At 50.8% G+C, this 18238-nt stretch overlaps 1 protein-coding gene across 4 annotated transcripts in view; it reads left to right on the forward strand.

Moving 5' to 3' along the window:
- The first annotated feature begins 1666 nt into the window (after window positions 1-1666).
- The window catches only part of bbs4 (Bardet-Biedl syndrome 4), a 70777-nt gene continuing 54205 nt past the window's right edge, over window positions 1667-18238 (forward strand). The window contains exons 1-3 of one of the 4 annotated variants that reach the window (XM_085972464.1): window positions 1667-1757; window positions 7928-8073; window positions 15761-15815. In XM_085972464.1, coding sequence (XP_085828590.1) covers window positions 8050-8073; window positions 15761-15815 — 79 coding nt within the window. In that variant the 5' untranslated portion in view covers window positions 1667-1757; window positions 7928-8049. Of the gene's footprint in view, window positions 1758-1812; window positions 1891-7827; window positions 8074-15760; window positions 15816-18238 lie in introns of those variants that run through there. The other 3 variants (XM_085972465.1, XM_085972466.1, XM_085972462.1) reach the window with 3 other exon arrangements.

The following is an 18238-nucleotide window of genomic DNA, read 5'->3' on the forward strand; positions in this document are numbered from 1 at the left end:
GCAATGTTTGGGAAGCCATAATAATAATGGGATTGCAGATTTTTCAGAGAGAAGGATTGCTCCAGACTTTGTATTAACTGTCTTCGAAAACTTTGAGCCTCCATTATTGCTTGTACTTTGGAGCCAGCAAGCAGATGTGTCACATATTCATTGGGCCAATCCTATAATCCTAGAAACAATACTTATGATCTGTACAAAAGCAAAATACTGTGGATGCTGGAAATCTGAAATAAAAACTGAAAATGCTGAGCAGGTTGGGCAGCATCTGTGGAGCGAGATGACCTTTCGTCAGAACTGGAAAAGGTTAAGCAGGTACTGCAACAGAGAAAGGGGGAGGAAAGAACAAAAGGGAAGGTCTGTGATAGGGTGGAAGGCAGGAGCGATTAAATGACAAAAGGGATGATGATGCGAGGTGAAAGGTGATGGTAATGGGACAAGCAAAGAAACAAAAGATGGGTCTAGAGGAGGTGTAAATGGGAATAGCAGAATCCGAGTCTGAAAAAATGGGAGCAGTGGTTATGGGGAGCTGAAATTGTTGAACTCAATGTTGAGTCCGGAAGGCTGTAAAGTGCCTAATAAAAAGATGAGGTGCTGTTCCTCGAGCTTCATTGGAACAGTGTAAGAGGCCAAGGACGGAGAGGTCAGAGTGGGAGTGGAGCGGTGAATTAAAATGACAAGTGACAAGAAGCTCAGGATCATACTTGCGGACTGAATGGAGGTGTTCCACAAAGTGATCACGCTATTTGTATTTGGTCTCCCCAGTGTAGAAGAGACTGCGAATCGTGAGTAGCGAATACAGTATACTAAATTGAAAGAAGTACAAGTAAATCGCTGTTTCACCTGGAGGGAGTATTTGGGGCCCTGGAAGGTGAGGAGGTAAAAAGGCAGGTGTTGCATCTCCTGCGTTTGCACGGGAAGATGACATAGCAATGGTCAGTGTTGCCAGCTGCCCTGTGCCAGTGGTCACTGTGGCCAGCTGCCCTGTGCCAGTGGTCAGTGTGGCCAGCTGCCAGCTTCATGTGCTAGTGCCAGAGGGCAGCTCCCATGTGCCAGTGGACAGCTACCAAGTGCCGGTGGCCAGTGGTCAGCTCCCTTGTGCCAGTGGTCAGTGGCCATGTACCAATGGTCAGCTGCATGTACCAGTGTTCAGCTCCATGTGCCAGTGGCCAGCTCCCCATGCTAGTGGTCAGCTGCCATGTGCCAGCTGCCTTGTGCCAGTGGTCAGCTCCCTGTGTAAGTGGTCAGCTGCCATGTGCCAGTGGTCAGTTCCCTGTGCCAGTGGTCAGTGTGGTCAGCTCCCTGTGTAAGTGGTTAGCTGCCATGTGACAGTGGTCAGTTCCTTGTGCCAGTGTGGTCAGCTCCCTGTGCCAGTGGTCAATGTGGTCAGCTTCCTGTGTCAGTGGTCAGTGTGGTCAGCTCCCTGTATAAGTGGTCAGTTGCCATATGCCAGTGGTAAGTGTGGTCAGCTTCATGTGCCAGTGGTCAGTGTGGCCAGCTTCATGTGCTAACACCGGCGGTCAGTGGGCTCAGGTTCTGTCTGGGTTCTGGTCAGTGGGCTCTCAGGCTCTGGGTTCCGGTCAGTGGGCTCTCAGGCTCTGTCTGGGTTGCGGTCAGTGGCCTCTCGGGCTCTGGTTTACGGTTAGTGGGCTCTCAGGCGCTGTCTGGATTTTAGGCCGCAGCTCCCCGTGACGGAGGCACGTACAGCGCGCGTGCGTCACACGTACGCGGGGTGTCATGGCGGCGGCGGCGGCGAGCGGGTGAGCGGCGACACTGAGGCCGCGGACTCTGAGCGAGCGAGCGGCCGGTGGTGGTGGCGGCGGCGGCTGGGTCGGGTCGGTGGACCGGGAGGGGCGACCCAGGAGCGGAAAGCCGGTGACCCGCGGCGGGCGGGTGTGTTGTTGAAGGCCGCGGTTGCCCGTAGCAACAGCAGCGAGTGGCGGTGCCGCATCCTCCGGACAAAACGCTTCACAGACACTTTATTGAAGTGTAGTCACTGTTGTAATGTGGGAGACGTAGCAGCCAATTTGTACACAGCAAGATCCCACACACAGCAATGTGATAATGACCAAATAATCTCAGTACCGCCCCTCCGACAGTGCGGCGCTCCCTCAGTACTGCCCCTCCGACAGTGCGGCGCTCCCTCAGTACTGCCCCTCCGACAGTGCGGCGCTCCCTCAGTACTGCCCGTCCGACAGTGCGGCGCTCCCTCAGTACTGCCCGTCCGACAGTGCGGCGCTCCCTCAGTACTGCCCCTCCGACAGTGCGGCGCTCCCTCAGTACTGCCCCTCCGACAGTGCGGCGCTCCCTCAGTACTGACACTCCCTCAGTACTGACCCTCCGACGGTGCAGCGCTCCCTCAGTACTGCATTGGAGTGTCAGCCTAGATTTTTTTGCTCAAGTCTCAGAGAGACTTGATCCCACAACCTTTTGACTCGGGCGAGAGCACTATCAAGGCTGACACCTATGCAGTGGGAATGTGCCGGGTCCACTGATCGACAGGACAGCGGGATGTTTGGGGTAGGGCCTAGCTTGCCTACAGGGCCCCTTTCTATTCTGGCTCTCTATCCAGAAGTGGTGATTGCTTGCTAAATTGCAGTGTCTTGGGGGTGCGGGGGTACCGTTCATGTGTGACAATTGAGTGAGCGTGGGCAGTGAGGACCATTACAGCTGAGCCCTGATGCTGTCCTACCCAACATCCAGACACCCACACTTCTCAGCAGGGATCACTGGCGAGCGATCAGGAGTAGCAACCCTGGCTGACTTTCCCTCTCCCTGGTCCGTGAGCACTGATGCCAGTGGTAGCACCCTTGCTCCGGCATGGCTCAGCGAGCCAGCTCAGCACTGACCAGGGATGGAATCTGGTTCTACAGCCTGTCTCAGTACCACACTGCCTTTATCTGCTTGGCTATCAAGGGAGCTCTTTGAAGCGGTCAACATTGGCTGAATGTTAGTCGTGACTTTATAATTAAGGCTGTGTACAGCGTGTTTTTTGTCTGCAGTGATCCTGGAAGCTCCTTGAAGTCAAAAAGGGGATCCAGTGATTGGCATGAAAATGTGTTGCATAGACCTTCGGAGGCTTATAGTCTTGTTCACCCACCCAGGGAGAGGGGGAGCGTGGGGAAGCTTGCAGAGCTGAAGAAAAAACTGTGTACAGTTCCTTATGTGGTTGACTCTTAACTGCCCTCTGAAATAGCCTAGCAAGCCACTCAGTTGTAACAAACCACTACGAAAAACAATAAGAATAAAACTGAACGGACCACCCGGCATCGACCTCGGCACCGGCTACGGACACGACAACGGCACACCCAGCCCAGCCGACCCTGCAAAGTCCTCCTCAGCAACATCTGGGGACTTGTGCCAAAATTGGGAGAGCTGTCCCACAGACTAGTCAAGCAACAGCCTGACATAGTCATACTCACAGAATCATACCTTTCAGCCAATGTCCCAGACTCCTCCATCACCATCCCTGGGTATGTCCTGTCCCACCGGCAAGACAGACCCACCAGGGGTGGCGGCATGAATCAGTACTCCCCCATGTTGAACACCACTTGGAAGAAGCACTGAGAGTAGCAAGGGCACAGAATGTACTCTGGGTGGGGACTTCAATGTCCATCACCAAGAGTGGCTCGGTAGCACCACTACTGACTGAGCTGGCCGAGTCCTGAAGGACATAGCTGCCAGTCTCGGCCTGCGACAGATGGTGAGGGAAAAACCTACTTGACCTCGTCCTCACCAATCTACCTGTTGCAGATGCATCTGTCCATTACAGCATTGGTAGCAGTGACCACCGCACAGTCATTGTGGAGACGAAGTCCCATGTTCACACTGAGTACACCCTCCATTGTGTTGTGTGGCACTACCACCATGCTAAATGGGATAGATTCAGAACAGATCTAGCAGCTCAAAACTGGGCATCCATGAGGCGCTGTGGGCCATCAGCAGCAGCAGAATTGTATTCCACCACAATCTGTAACCTCATGGCCCGGCATATCCCTCACTCTCCCATTACCACCAAGCCAGGGGGCCAGCCCTGGTTCAACGACGAGTGTAGAAGAGCATGCCAGGAACAGCACCAGGCGTACCTAAAAATGAAGTGCCAATCTGGGGAAGCTGCAACATAGGACTGCATGCATGCTAAAAAGCAGAAGCAGCATGATATAGACAGGACTAAGCGATCCCACAATCAAAGGATCAGATCAAAGCTCTGCAGTCCTGCCACATCCAGTCGTGAATGGTGGTGGACCATTAAACAACTAACGGGAGGAGGAGGCTCCATGAATGTCCCCATCCTCAATGATGGTGGAGCCCAGCACGTGAGTGCAAAAGACAAAGCTGAAGCGTTTGCAACCATCTTCAGCCAGAAGTGCCGAGTGGATGATCCATATCAGCCTACTCCTGAGGTCACCACCATCACGGAAGCCAGTCTTCAGCCAATTCGATTCACTCCACGTGATATCAAGAAACGGCTGAGCGCACTGGATACAGCAAAGGCTATGGGCCCTGACAACATCTCGGCTATCGTGCTGAAGACTTGTGCTCCAGAACTAGCCATGCCTCTAGCGAAGCTGTTCCATTACAGCTACAACACTGGCATCTATCCGACAATGTGGAAAACTGCCCAGGTATGTCCTGTCCACAAAAAGCAGGACAAATCCAATCCGGACAATTACTGCCCATCAGTCTTCTCTCAATCATCAGCAAAGTGATGGAAGGTGTCGTCGACAGTGCTATCAAGCGGCACTTACCAATAACCTGCTCACTGATGCCCAGTTTGGGTTCCGTCAGGACCACTTGACTTCAGACCTCATTACAGCCTTGGTCCAAACATGGACAAAAGAGCTGAATTCCAGAGGTGAGAGTGACTGCCCTGGACATCAAGGCAGCATTTGACCGAGTGTGGCCTCAAGGAGCCCTAGTAAAACTGAAGTCAATGGGAATCGGTGGGAAAACGCACCACTGGCTGGAGTCATACCTAGCACAAAGGAAGAGGGTTGAGGTGGTTGGAGGTCAATTATCACAGCCCCAGGAGGAGTTCCTCAAGGCAGTGTCTTAGGCCCAACCATCTTCAGCTGCTTCATCAATGACCTTCCCTCCATCATAAGGTCAGAAATGGGGATGTTCCCGGATGACTGCACAGTGTTCAGTGCCATTCGCAACTCCTCAGATAATGAAGCAATCCATGCCCGCATGCAACAAGATCTGGATGACGTTGAGGCTTGGGCTGATAAGTGGCAGGTAACATTCATGGCACACAAGTGCCAGGCAATGATTATCTCCAACAAACGAGCGTGAAACATGGATTTACAAAAGTTAAATCGTGCTTGACTAATTACTGGAATTTTTTGAGGATGTAACTAGTAAAATAGATAAGGGAGAACCAGTGGATGTGGTATATTTGGACTTTCAGAAGGCTTTCGATAAGGTCCCGCATAAGAGATTAGCGTGTAAAGTTAAGGCACATGGGATTGGGGGCAAGGTATTGACTTGGATAGAGAACTGGTTGGCAGATAGAAAGCAAAGAGTTGGAATAAACGGGTCTTTTTCCGAGTGGCAGGCAGTGACTAGTGGGGTACCGCAGGGATCGGTCCTTGGACCCCAGCTATTCACAATATATATTAATGATCTAGACAAGGGAACTAGATGTAATATCTCCAAATTTGCAGACGACACAAAGCTGGGTGGGCGTGTGTGCTGTGAGGAGGATGCTGCGAAACTACAGGATGATTTGGACAGGTTGGGTGATTGGGCAGAAGCATGGCAGATGCAATATAATGTGGATAAATGCGAGGTTATCCACTTTGGTGTCAAAAACAGGAAGGCAGATTATTATCTGAATGGCAATAGATTGGGAGAAAGGGGAAGTGCAACGAGACCTGGGCGTCCTTGTGCACCAGTCGCTGAAGGTAAGCATGCAGCTGCAGCAGGCGGTTCAGGCGGCAAATGGTATATCGGCCTTCATAGCGAGAGGGTTTGAGTACAGGAACAAGGATGTCTTGCTGCAGTTGTACAGGGCCTTGGTGAGACCGCACCTTGAGTATTGTGTGCAGTTTTGGTCGCCTTATCTGAGGAAGGATATTCTTGCCATGGAAGGAGTTCAGCGAAGATTCACCAGGCTGATACCTGGGATGGCAGGAATGACGTATGAGGAGAGATTGGGTCGATTGGGCTTGTACTCGCTGGAGTTTAGAAGAATGAGAGGGGATCTCATTGAAACATAAAATTATGGCAGGACTGGACAGACTAGATGCAGGAAGGATGTTCCCGATGGTCAGGGAGACCAGAACCAGGGATCACAGTCTAAGGATATGGGGTAAGCCTTTTAGGACAGAAATGAGGAGGAATTTCTTCACTCAGAGAGTGGTGAACCTGTGGAATTCTCTACCACAGAAGGCAGCAGAGGCCAATTCATTAAATATATTCAAGAAGGAGTTGGATATATTTCTTAAGGCTGAAGGGATCAAGGGTTATGGAGAGAAGGCAGGGACAGGGTACTGAATTTGGATGATCAGCCATGATCACATTGAATGGCGGAGCAGGCTCGAGGTGCTGAATGGTCTACTCCTGCTCCTATCTTCTATGTTTCTATTTTTCTAACCACCGCCCCTTGACATTCAATGGTATTATCATCGCCGAATCCCCCACCATCAATATCCTCGGAGTCAATATTGACCAGAAACTTAACTGGATCAGCCACATAAATACTGTGGCAACAGTATACAGGTCAGAGGCTGGGTATTCTGTGGCGTGTGTCTCACCTCCTGACTTTCCACCATCTACAAGGCACAAGTCAGGAGTGTGATGGAATACTCTCCACTTGCCTGGATGAGTGCAGCTCCAACAACACTCAAGAAGCTCAATACCATCCAAGACAAAGCAGCCCCTTTGATTGGCACCCCATCCACCTCCTTAAACATTCACTCCCTCCACCACCAGCGCACTGTGGCTGCAGTGTGTACCATCTACAAGATGAACTGCAGCAACTCGTCAAGGCTTCTTTGGCAGCACCTCCCAAACCCGCGACCTCTTCCACCTAGAAGGACAAGGACAGCAGGCGCATGGGAACACCACCACCTCCAAGCTCCCCTACAAGTCACACACCATCCTGACTTGGAAATATATCGGCCGTTCCTTCATCATCGCTGGGTCAAAACCCTGGAACTCCCTCCCTAACAGCACTGTGGGAGCACCTTCACCACACGGACTGCAGCGGTTCAAGGCGACGGCTCACCACCACCTTCTCAAAGGCAGCTAGGGATGGGCAATAAATGCTGGCCCTGCCAGCGACACCCACATCCCTGGAACGAATAAAAAAACAATATTTGACCAAAACAAATTATAATTGTAAACTAATTTTGATTTGTAGTTATTTAAAAAAAATGCTATTTGAACCCTAGGTCTGCCAAGTAAATAATGTGAATGAGAGAGGCTGCTTGGTGGGCATAGATTCACATCTGAGTTGAGACACTCCAGAAACTTGCTCCACAGCGCCACCTAGTAGCCAGAGCCTGCACTGCACTGTGACTGTTCCCTTGGCAAAATTGAATGTGAAATGTTGACATAGCAATTTACAATGGGAAATGTTGACAGAAAAGTGTGACCAAAAATTGTGACAACAGGAGGTAAGGTTTGTGGACAGGGAGTGTCGAGACAAAGTATAGTGTTCAGGTAGTAGTAAGGCGTTAGAGGGATAGTCTAATTCGAGCAGAGTGTACAGTTGTAATTCATGCACCATTTTAAAGTTATACATTCTTTATGTAACTTTATGTAATTCTTTGATTTTATATTATTTATAGTTAGGTTGCAAAACTTGCGGCAGTGCGGGAGGCAGGGGGAGTAGAGTTGGTTGGAGTACAGAGGGTTTCTCTGTAGCACAGGCTGAGACAGAAAACTGAGGTGTTACATTGTCAACTTATTTCTGAATAAACAGGCTATTTCTGATGAATGGAAACCTGCGAGTGGAGTAGAGCTTGATCGTTGGAAGTCTGCTGCAGTAGGGACCTGACGCTATCTTCTGGTGTTTGTTACTGACAACTTCACTCTTGTGAGAAAATGGCGGATTTGGAGAAAGAATTGGTGAGTAATGCATGCTCAGGGTACAGCTGTTTCTCGATACAGTGATGCTGCAGACTGGTATTGAAGGGTGTTTAAAAAAAAAAAGGTACTGAGGAAAGTGGGACCTGTGTTCAAATCCAGCCACAGATTTATGGGAGGAATGTTTACTCTGTCTGCTAGGTGTCCTATTTGGAGAGGTTCAATCCCATTCCTATTTGGACAAGGAACAACGGCAGAAAACCGTCCCTGGCTGTGTCAGACAGACCTCAGGGTAGTTTGTGTCAGAAATGGAAAACAAATGTCACACTGGTGCAGGAGGGGTTTTCTTCTTTGAGTTGAAGCAGATTGTTTGGACAGTGTAGAGGGAGCTTTACTCTGTATCTAACCCGTGCTGTACCCGCCCTGGGAGTGTTTGATGGGACAGTGTAGAGGGAGCTTTACTCTGTATCTAACCCATGCTGTACCTGCCCTGGGAGTGTTTGATGGGACAGTGTAGAGGGAGCTTTACTCTGTATCTAACCCGTGCTATACCTGCCCCGGGAGTGTTTGTTGGAACAGTGTAGAGGGAGCTTTACTCTGTATCTAACCCATGCTGTACCTGCCCTGGGAGTGTTTGATGGGACAGTGTAGAGGGAGCTTTACTCTGTATCTAACCCGTGCTATACCTGCCCCGGGAGTGTTTGTTGGGACAGTGTAGAGGGAGCTTTAATCTGTATCTAACCCGTGCTGGACCTGCCCTGGGAGTGTACAATGTATACAAACAACAAATGTGCAGTTAAAATTGGAGACAAACAAACAAAATACTTCCCACAGGGGCGGGGGGTGATGCAGGGCTCGCCAATCTCACCGACACTCTTTAATATTTACATAAATGAATTGGCAAAACTACTTGAACAATCTACAGCACCCGGCCTCACCCTATATGAATCCAAGGTTAAATTCCTCCTCTATGCAGACGACCTGGTTCTGCTGTCACCAACTAAGGAGGGTCTACAGCAGAACCTGGACCTGCTGGAGTCGTACTGCCAGACTTGGGCCCTGACAATAAATCCCCAAAAAGCCAAAGTCCTTGTGTTCCAGCAAAGATCCAAACATCAGGGACCCAAAATAAATTTCACACTAGGAACAACCAAAATTGAACAAACCACTAACTACACATACTTGGGCTTAAAAATCAGTTCTACGGGAAACTTCAAACTGGCTGTGAATGAACTGAAAGAGAAAGCAAGAAGGGCTTTCTATGCCATTAAAAAATCAATCCAAATAGATATCCCAATTAGCATTTGGCTAAAAATTTTCAAATCAGTAATTGAACCAATTGCACTCTATGGCAGTGAGGTATGGGGACCGCTAACACAACAAGAATTTGCAAAATGGGACAAACACCCAATTGAGATCCTACATGCAGAATTCTGTAAAAGTATCCTCCGGACTCAAAGGAAAACAGTAAACAATGCATGCAGGGCGGAACTAGGCCAATATCCATTAATAATCACTATCCAAAAAAGAGCCACCAAATTTTGGAATCACCTACAAATGAGCAACCCCCAATGCTATCACTACGATGCCCTGAAATGCCAAGAGCTGACCATAAAGAAGAATACCCTCAGTCAACTAGTCCTGGGACTCAGTGAAGTCACTACTAACAATAACCAGCCCCAGGACAGTGACAGCGTAACACAAAGAATTCGACCCAACACAATCGTCGCTAAGCAAAAGGAAAAATATCTGACCTATTGGGCAGAAACAACAAAAACCCAAAGCAAACTCAATTGCAACCTGGCCCTAAACAGACAATACAACATAGCTGATTACCTGACCATGGTAAAGGACAACAAACTGAGAAGAACCTTGACAAGGTACAGACTTAGCGAACATAGCCTAGCGATCGAAAAAGGCAGACACAGGCAGACCAGGCTGCCAAGAGAGGACAGGATATGCTCTCACTGCAGTCAGGGAGTAGTGGAGACAGAGATGCACTTCCTCACAGCCTGTGGAAAATATCAGGGCATCAGGGAGAATTTCTACCAAAAATTCTCACAAATATGCCCTGAATTCAGAAACCTGAATGACAACCAAAAACTCCCATACCTACTGGGGGAGGAGAGAAGCTGTATAACACTGGCGGCACACTATGTTACAGCCTGCCATGAACAGAGGGACAACCAGTAAAATAAGAAAAGAGTATATATAAATAATGCGACTGTATATTTATACACTCAGGGATATACCTGTTTATACACTGTATGAACAGAACTGCGTTTATGTGTTCAACCATAAATGTATTTTGATGCTTTGGCAACATAAGATGTACCTTATCATGCCAATAAAGCAATTTGAATTTGAATTTGAGTGTTTGATGGGACAGTGTAGAGGGAGCTTTACTCTGTATCTAACCCGTGCTGTACCTGCCCTGGGAGTGTTTGATGGGACAGTGTAGAGGGAGCTTTACTCTGTACCTAACCCGTGCTGTCCCTGCCCTGGGAGTGTCTGATGGGACAGTGTAGAGGGAGCTTGACTCTGTATCTAACCCATGCTGTACCTGCCCTGGGAGTGTTTGATGGGACAGTGTAGAGGGAGCTTTACTCTGTACCTAACCTGTGCTGTCCCTGCCCTGGGAGTGTTTGATGGAACAGTGTAGAGGGAGCTTTACTCTGTACCTAACCCGTGCTGTCCCTGCCCTGGGAGTGTTTGATGGGACAGTGTAGAGGGAGCTTTACTCTGTATCTAACCTGTGCTGTAGCTGCAATGGGAATGTTTGATGGGACAGTGTAGAGGGAGCTTTACTCTGTATCTGACCCGTGCTGTACCTGGCCTGGGAGTGTTTGATGGGATAGTGCAGAGGCAGCTTTACTCTGTATCTAACCCATGCTGTACCTGCCCTGGGAGTGTTTGATGGGACAGTGTAGAGGGAGCTTTACTCTGTATCTAACCAGTGCTGTACCTGCCCTGGGAGTGTTTGATGGGACAGTGTAGAGGGAGCTTTACTCTGTATCTAACCCGTGCTGTACCTGCCTGGGAGTGTTTGATGGGGCAGTGTAGAGGGAGCTTTACTCTGTATCTAACCCGTGCTGTACCTGCCCCGGGAGTGTTTGATGGGACAGTGTAGAGGGAGCGTTACTCTGTATCTAACCCTTGCTGTACGTGTCCTGGGTGTGTTTGATGGGACAGTGTAGAGGGAGCTTTACTCTGTATCTAACCCGTGCTGTAGCTGCAATGGGAGTGTTTGATGGGACAGTGTAGAGGGAGCGTTACTCTGTATCTAACCTGTGCTGTACCTGCCCTGGGAGTGTTTGGTGGGACAGTGTAGAGGGAGCTTTAATCTGTATCTAATCCATGCTGTACCTGGCCTGGGAGTGTTTGATGGGACAGTGTAGAGGGAGCTTTACTCTGTATCTAACCCGTGCTGTACCTGGCCTGGGAGTGTTTGATGGGACAGTGTAGAGGGAGCTTTACTCTGTACCTAACCCGTGCTGTCCCTGCCCTGGGAGTGTTTGATGGGACAGTGTAGAGGGAGCTTTACTCTGTATCTAACCCATGCTGTACCTGCCCTGGGAGTGTTTGATGGGACAGTGTAGAGGGAGCTTTACTCTGTATCTAACCCGTGCTGTACCTGCCCTGGGAGTGTTTGATGGGACAGTGTAGAGGGAGCTTTACTCTGCACCTAACCCGTGCTGTCCCTGCCCTGGGAGTGTTTGATGGGACAGTGTAGAGGGAGCTTTACTCTGTATCTAACCCGTGCTGTAGCTGCAATGGGAATGTTTGATGGGACAGTGTAGAGAGAGCTTTACTCTGTATCTGACCCGTGCTGTACCTGGCCTGGGAGTGTTTGATGGGACAGTGCAGAGGCAGCTTTACTCTGTATCTAACCCATGCTGTACCTGCCCTGGGAGTGTTTGATGGGACAGTGTAGAGGGAGCTTTACTCTGTATCTAACCAGTGCTGTACCTGCCCTAGGAGTGTTTGATGGGACAGTGTAGAGGGAGCTTTACTCTGTATCTAACCCGTGCTGTACCTGCCTGGGAGTGTTTGATGGGGCAGTGTAGAGGGAGCTTTACTCTGTATCTAACCCGTGCTGTACCTGCCCCGGGAGTGTTTGATGGGACAGTGTAGAGGGAGCGTTACTCTGTATCTAACCCTTGCTGTACGTGCCCTGGGTGTGTTTGATGGGACAGTGTAGAGGGAGCTTTACTCTGTATCTAACCCGTGCTGTAGCTGCAATGGGAGTGTTTGATGGGACAGTGTAGAGGGAGCGTTACTCTGTATCTAACCTGTGCTGTACCTGCCCTGGGAGTGTTTGGTGGGACAGTGTAGAGGGAGCTTTAATCTGTATCTAATCCATGCTGTACCTGGCCTGGGAGTGTTTGATGGGACAGTGTAGAGGGAGCTTTACTCTGTATCTAACCCGTGCTGTACCTGGCCTGGGAGTGTTTGATGGGACAGTGTAGAGGGAGCTTTACTCTGTACCTAACCCGTGCTGTCCCTGCCCTGGGAGTGTTTGATGGGACAGTGTAGAGGGAGCTTTACTCTGTACCTAACCCATGCTGTACCTGCCCTGGGAGTGTTTGATGGGACAGTGTAGAGGGAGCTTTACTCTGTATCTAACCCGTGCTGTACCTGCCCTGGGAGTGTTTGATGGGACAGTGTAGAGGGAGCTTTACTCTGCACCTAACCCGTGCTGTCCCTGCCCTGGGAGTGTTTGATGGGACAGTGTAGAGGGAGCTTTACTCTGTATCTAACCCGTGCTGTAGCTGCAATGGGAATGTTTGATGGGACAGTGTAGAGAGAGCTTTACTCTGTATCTGACCCGTGCTGTACCTGGCCTGGGAGTGTTTGATGGGACAGTGCAGAGGCAGCTTTACTCTGTATCTAACCCATGCTGTACCTGCCCTGGGAGTGTTTGATGGGACAGTGTAGAGGGAGCTTTACTCTGTATCTAACCAGTGCTGTACCTGCCCTGGGAGTGTTTGATGGGACAGTGTAGAGGGAGCTTTACTCTGTATCTAACCCGTGCTGTACCTGCCTGGGAGTGTTTGATGGGGAAGTGTAGAGGGAGCTTTACTCTGTATCTAACCCGTGCTGTACCTGCCCCGGGAGTGTTTGATGGGACAGTGTAGAGGGAGCGTTACTCTGTATCTAACCCTTGCTGTACGTGCCCTGGGTGTGTTTGATGGGACAGTGTAGAGGGAGCTTTACTCTGTATATAACCCGTGATGTAGCTGCAATGGGAATGTTTGATGGGACAGTGTAGAGGGAGCTTTACTCTGTATCTAACCCGTGCTGTACCTGCCTGGGAGTGTTTGATGGGGCAGTGTAGAGGGAGCTTTACTCTGTATCTAACCCGTGCTGTACCTGCCCCGGGAGTGTTTGATGGGACAGTGTAGAGGGAGCGTTACTCTGTATCTAACCCTTGCTGTACGTGCCCTGGGTGTGTTTGATGGGACAGTGTAGAGGGAGCTTTACTCTGTATCTAACCCGTGCTGTAGCTGCAATGGGAGTGTTTGATGGGACAGTGTAGAGGGAGCGTTACTCTGTATCTAACCTGTGCTGTACCTGCCCTGGGAGTGTTTGGTGGGACAGTGTAGAGGGAGCTTTAATCTGTATCTAATCCATGCTGTACCTGGCCTGGGAGTGTTTGATGGGACAGTGTTGAGGCAGCTTTACTCTGTATCTAACCCGTGCTGTAGCTGCCCTGGGAGTGTTTGATGGGACAGTGTAGAGGGAGCTTTACTCTGTATCTAACCCGTGCTGTACCTGCCTGGGAGTGTGTGATGGGGCCGTGTAGAGGGAGCTTTACTCTGTATCTAACCCGTGCTGTACCTGCCCCGGGAGTGCTTGATGGGACAGTGTAGAGGGAGCTTTACTCTGTATCTAACCCTTGCTGTACGTGCCCTGGGAGTGTTTGATGGGACAGTGTAGAGGGAGCTTTACTCTGTATCTAACCCGTGCTGTAGCTGCAATGGGAGTGTTTGATGGGACAGTGTAGAGGGAGCGTTACTCTGTATCTAACCTGTGCTGTACCTGCCCTGGGAGTATTTGATGGGGCAGTGTAGAGGGAGCTTTACTCTGTATCTAACCCGTGCTGTAGCTGCCCTGGGAGTGTTTGATGGGACAGTGTAGAGGAAGCTTTACTCTGTATCTAACACGTGCTGTTCCTGCCTGGGAGTGTGTGATGGGGCAGTGTAGAGGGAGCTTTACTCTGTATCTAACCCGTGCTGTACCTGCCCCGGGAGTGTTTGATGGGACAATGTAGAGGGAGCTTTACTCTGTATCTTACCCTTGCTGTACGTGCCCTGTGAGTGTTTGATGGGACAGTGTAAAGGAAGCTTTACTCTGTATCTAACCTGTGCTGCAGCTGCAATGGGAGTGTTTGATGGGACAGTGTAGAGGGAGCGTTACTCTGTATCTAACCCGTGCTGTACCTGTTCTGGGAGTATTTGATGGGGCAGTGTAGAGGGAGCTTTACTCTGTATCTAACCCGTGCTGTAGCTGCCCTGGGAGTGTTTGATGGGACAGTGTAGAGGGAGCTTTACTCTGCATCTAACCCGTGCTGTACCTGCCCTGGGAGTGTTTGATGGGACAGTGTAGAGGGAGCTTTACTCTGTATCTAACCCGTGCTGTACCTGCCCTGGGAGTGTTTGATGGGACAGTGTAGAGGGAGCTTTACTCTGTATCTAACCCGTGCTGTACCTGCCTGGGAGTGTGTGATGGGGCACTGTAGGGGGAGCTTTACTCTGTATCTAACCCGTGCTGTACCTGCCCCGGGAGTGTTTGATGGGACAGTGTAGAGGGAGCTTTACTCTGTATCTAACCCTTGCTGCACCTGCCCTGGGAGTGTTTGATGGGAGAGTGTAGACGGAGCTTTAATTTGTATCTAATCCATGCTGTACCTGGCCTGGGAGTGTTTGATGGGACAGTGTGGAGGGAGCTTTACTCTGTATCTACCCCGTGCTGTACCTGCCTGGGAGTGTGTGATGGGGCAGTGTAGGGGGAGCTTTACTCTGTATCTAACCCGTGCTGTACCTGCCCCGGGAGTGTTTGATGGGACAGTGCAGAGGGAGCTTTACTCTGTATCTAACCCTTGCTGTACGTGCCCTGGGAGTGATTGATGGGACAGTGTAGAGGGAGCTTTACTCTGTATCTAACCTGTGCTGTACCTGCCCTGGGAGTGTTTGATGGGAGAGTGTAGAGGGAGCTTTACTCTGTATCTGACCCGTGCTGTACCTGGCCTGGGAGTGTTTGATGGGACAGTGCAGAGGGAGCTTTACTCTGTATCTAACCCGTGCTGTAGCTGCAATTGGAGTGTTTTATGGGACAGTGTAGAGGGAGCTTTACTCTGTATCTGACCCGTGCTGGACCTGCCCTGGGAGTGTTTGATGGGGCAGTGTAGAGGGAGCTTTACTCTGTATCTAACCCGTGCTGTACCTGCCCCGGGAGTGTTTGATGGGACAGTGTAGAGGGAGCTTTACTCTGTATCTAACCCGTGCTGTAGCTGCAATGGGAGTGCACGTGCTGACACTGGGTGCTACATTGGAAAAGGTTCTTCTGGTATCTCTTACCTTGATGCGGACAAATAAATTAGAAAAGAAAAAAGAAAGCATGGTGAAATACCCTTGCAGCACCGAGCTGACTGTGCACCTGTAACATGATATGGGAGGGGGGGGAAGTTGCAGTTTGATTAATGTATGTCTGATTTTGATTTCTTCAGATTATACAACATCCTGATCCTTCAGCTGATCTTCGGAAATCGCGATCAAGGAAAGGTGAGGATTTTTGAGTGTCTTAGCTTTTATGTAGGTATTTGTACATGTCAGAGTGTTTCTTACACTTCCTTAACCTCAAACAGCTGTGTGCTGGAGCTTGTGAGAAACAGTTTGTTAGGTTTTTTGTCCCTTTATTTTGTTCCCTTTCTGCCCTATGGGCACTGATTCATGACTGGGTACAGCTCCACACCTGTCCAACATACTTGACCTCGTCCTCACCAATCTACCTGTTGCAGATGCATCTGTCCATGACAGCATTGGCAGCAGTGACCACCGCACAGTAAACCACTTTTGTCGTTCAGTATCGTTACACTATAGTTATCACTGTTATATCGTTACTCTATGGTTATCACTGTTTACACTGTTGTATCACTATACGAGGTCGCCTCTTGTCACGCTGTTATACCTGGGCTGACCACTGCTGACTCCGCCCATGGCTCACCTACCTGCCCAGGTATAAAGGTGGTCGACTGGCTGGTATTCCTCCTTGTTGGATCCGATCACCCACGAGGGTGGGCTCTGTTATTTAGCCAATAAAAACCTATAGTTACTTTCTTAACTTGTCGTTTTTCATTGGATGAATTGATAGGTATATCAATTTTATTGGCTAAATTTTAAAATGTCGACACTTGAGCAGTCAAACGACCAGCCAAGCGACCAGCCAGACGCCCAGCTACAACAGCCACAGCAGCCAGCCTGGCTGCGAGCCCTCCGACCACCGTACCTGGATCTAAACCCACAGGCAGCAAACTCAGCCCTCGACTTCGAACACTGGCTGAGCTGTTTCGAATCCTACCTGGGAGAATCCGGCGTGCCTCAGAAATCCATGCTAAGAGTTCTGACCGCCCAAGTGAGCCCTAAAGTATTCGCACTCATCCGGGACCTTAAAACATACGAAGCCGCCATCAACCTGCTGAAACAACAGTACCGGAGCCCGGTAAACTCCATGTATGCCAGACACCTCCTAAGATCCCGCCCGCAACAGCCAGGAGAGTCGGTAGATGAATTTTTACGGGCGCTACAAGCACTCGGCAGGGACTGTGACTTTAAAGCGGTATCAGCGGCAGAAAATACTGAAGATAATGTCCGCGATGCCTTCGTGAAAGGCCTGCGGTCCGACTACGCACGGCAAAGACTTCTTGAAGCAAAGGACCTTGACCTGAACACAGCTGCAGCCCTCGCTCACTCCCTAGAAGTGGCCCATCGGGACCTCAAGGCGTACTCCAGGTACAGTAATTTGCGACCCTGGGACTCGGGACCGACCCCGACTGCGATACCCCTCGCAGCGCCGCCCCTGGGACCTACCTCTGCGTCGGCGTCCCGGACCCGATCGGGACCGCCACCCCCGGTACCGGCTGCGACTTCGGACCCCCGCGATCGGGCCGCCGGCTGCTTCTTCTGCGGCCAGGCGAAACATCCTAGGGCGCGCTGCCCAGCGAGAAACGCGACGTGCTCAAGCTGCCTGAAGAAAGGCCACTTTGCTAAGGCCTGCAGAGGTCAACAGAGATCAACAGAGGCCAGCAGTGCCTCATGCGAGTTGTGGGGGCGGCCATCTTCCATTAAGGCCACAGATGCCAGCATCCCCACGTGTGAGTCATGGGGGCGGCCATCTTTGATCCAGGCAACCGACACCAGCAGTGCCTCATGTGAGTTGTGGGGGCAGCCATCTTCTCCGCCATTTTGTCCAACCTCGTGGGCGCCGCCATTTTACCCTCCACGCTCGACCGCCACCTCGCCTCCGGACTCGACCACCGCCTCACCCGCAGACTACGGCAGCTCGCTGAGCCACACACTAGCCTCCGTCACACTGGACCAAGCCCGCCCGCACCACCTGTCCAAGTCCATGATGGACATCAAAGCAAACGGCCGCGCCACGACCTGCCTGTTCGACAGCGGAAGCACGGAGAGTTTCATCCACCCAGACACGGTGAGCCACTACTCCCTCACTGTCCGGCCAACGCGCAACCGGATCTCGATGGCATCGAGGTCCCACGCCACAGACATCAGCGGCTACTGTGTCGTGACCCTGTCGGTTAAGGGCATGGAGTATAAAAATTTTAAACTCCTCGTCCTCCCCCAGCTCTGCGCTGCCGTCCTATTAGGGCTGGACTTCCAATCCCACCTCCAAAGCGTCACTCTAGCATACGGCGGACCCCTCCCCCCACTCACAGTCGACAACCAGCAGCCTTTAAACCGCCCACCGCGTAACACCTGCGGCCTATCCACCCTCAAGGTCCCGCCACCTTCCCTGTTCGCTAACCTCACCCCCGACTGCAAACCCGTCGCTACCAAGAGCAGGCGGTACAGCGCCGGGGACAGAGCCTTCATTAGCTCTGAGGTGCAGCGTCTCCTGAAGGAGGGCATCATCGAGGGGAGCAGCAGCCCCTGGCGTGCCCAGGTCGTGGTCGTTAAGACCGGCAATA

Source organism: Somniosus microcephalus, chromosome 32 (assembly GCF_052327205.1).
Source record: "Somniosus microcephalus isolate GS21.2 chromosome 32, FLI_Smic_1.0, whole genome shotgun sequence".
NCBI classification, from domain to species: domain Eukaryota; kingdom Metazoa; phylum Chordata; class Chondrichthyes; order Squaliformes; family Somniosidae; genus Somniosus; species Somniosus microcephalus.